The sequence below is a fragment of the Alligator sinensis genome, unplaced genomic scaffold (genome assembly GCF_000455745.1).
Source record: "Alligator sinensis unplaced genomic scaffold, ASM45574v1 scaffold308_1, whole genome shotgun sequence".
Taxonomy (NCBI): Eukaryota; Metazoa; Chordata; order Crocodylia; family Alligatoridae; genus Alligator; species Alligator sinensis.
Genome location: NW_005842041.1, coordinates 873,731 through 874,613, shown reverse-complemented (window position 1 = coordinate 874,613; position 883 = coordinate 873,731). Strand labels below are relative to the sequence as shown.

The window sequence follows — 883 nt, the reverse complement described above, 5'->3', positions numbered from 1 at the left end:
AAAGCCCTGGCTGGCATGATCTAGTTGGGGCCCGTCCTGCTTTGACCAGGGGGGCTGGACTATTAGATGACCTCCTGAGGTCCTTTCCAACCCTCATTTGCTGCCTGGCCCTTCATGGAGCAGAGGTACTGCTCTGCCCTGAGGGTGGAGGCACCTAAGGGCCCCTTGCTACCAAGCAGCCTGGGCTTGTAACATCCTCCAGGCTGCCCGCCCAACCCTGGGCCAGAGGCCTGCAGGGCTGGGCGGGAAGGGCGAGGGCGGGGCCGGGGGCGGGGCCAGCCGCCCGGGGAAGGTTCCACCGAGTTTCCAGCGTTCCATAGAAGGCCGGGCACGTTCCAAGGCCCGGGGCAGGCAAGCGAAGTGGGCAGCTGGGGGGCGCTGGTCGCAGTAGGACTTGGCTAGTAGCTGCCCCTGGAGCAGGACTCGAGCCTCCCCAGCCAAACCCACACCTTTCCCCCCAGCTCCCCCGCCCCCGACACCGAGCCGAGACGATGCCCAATGAGTCCTCATTCAGCAAGCCCTCGGAGCACCATGGCCAGGGGGGTAAAATGGGCAGCTTCGGCAAGGCAGCCGCTCTGATGGCCGCTGCCGGGGCTGGAGGGGGCTCCACGGGCTTGGCTCAAGCTGCCGCCGCCTCGGGGAAGAAATCCCCCCGGCTGCCCAAGTGCGCCCGCTGCAGGAACCACGGCTACTCCTCGCCCCTGAAGGGGCACAAGCGGTTCTGCATGTGGAGGGACTGCCAGTGCAAAAAGTGCAGCCTGATCGCTGAGAGGCAGCGGGTGATGGCAGCCCAGGTGAGCCGGGGAAGGAGCTGGGGGGAGGAGCGGAGCGCGGGGAGACCCCGGCTACAGGGTCCCGCTGTCCCAGCCCTCTTGCAGGGCTC

General features: G+C 67.4%; 1 protein-coding gene across 2 annotated transcripts in view; it reads left to right on the top strand.

The window, feature by feature from the left end:
• The first annotated feature begins 264 nt into the window (after window positions 1-264).
• The window catches only part of DMRT1 (doublesex and mab-3 related transcription factor 1), a 100,253-nt gene continuing 99,634 nt past the window's right edge, over window positions 265-883 (top strand). The window contains exon 1 of one of the 2 annotated variants that reach the window (XM_006022602.2): window positions 265-794. In XM_006022602.2, the coding sequence (XP_006022664.1) occupies window positions 492-794 (303 nt within the window). In that variant the 5' untranslated portion in view covers window positions 265-491. The remainder of the gene's footprint in view (window positions 795-883) is intronic. The other variant, XM_006022603.3, reaches the window with a different exon arrangement.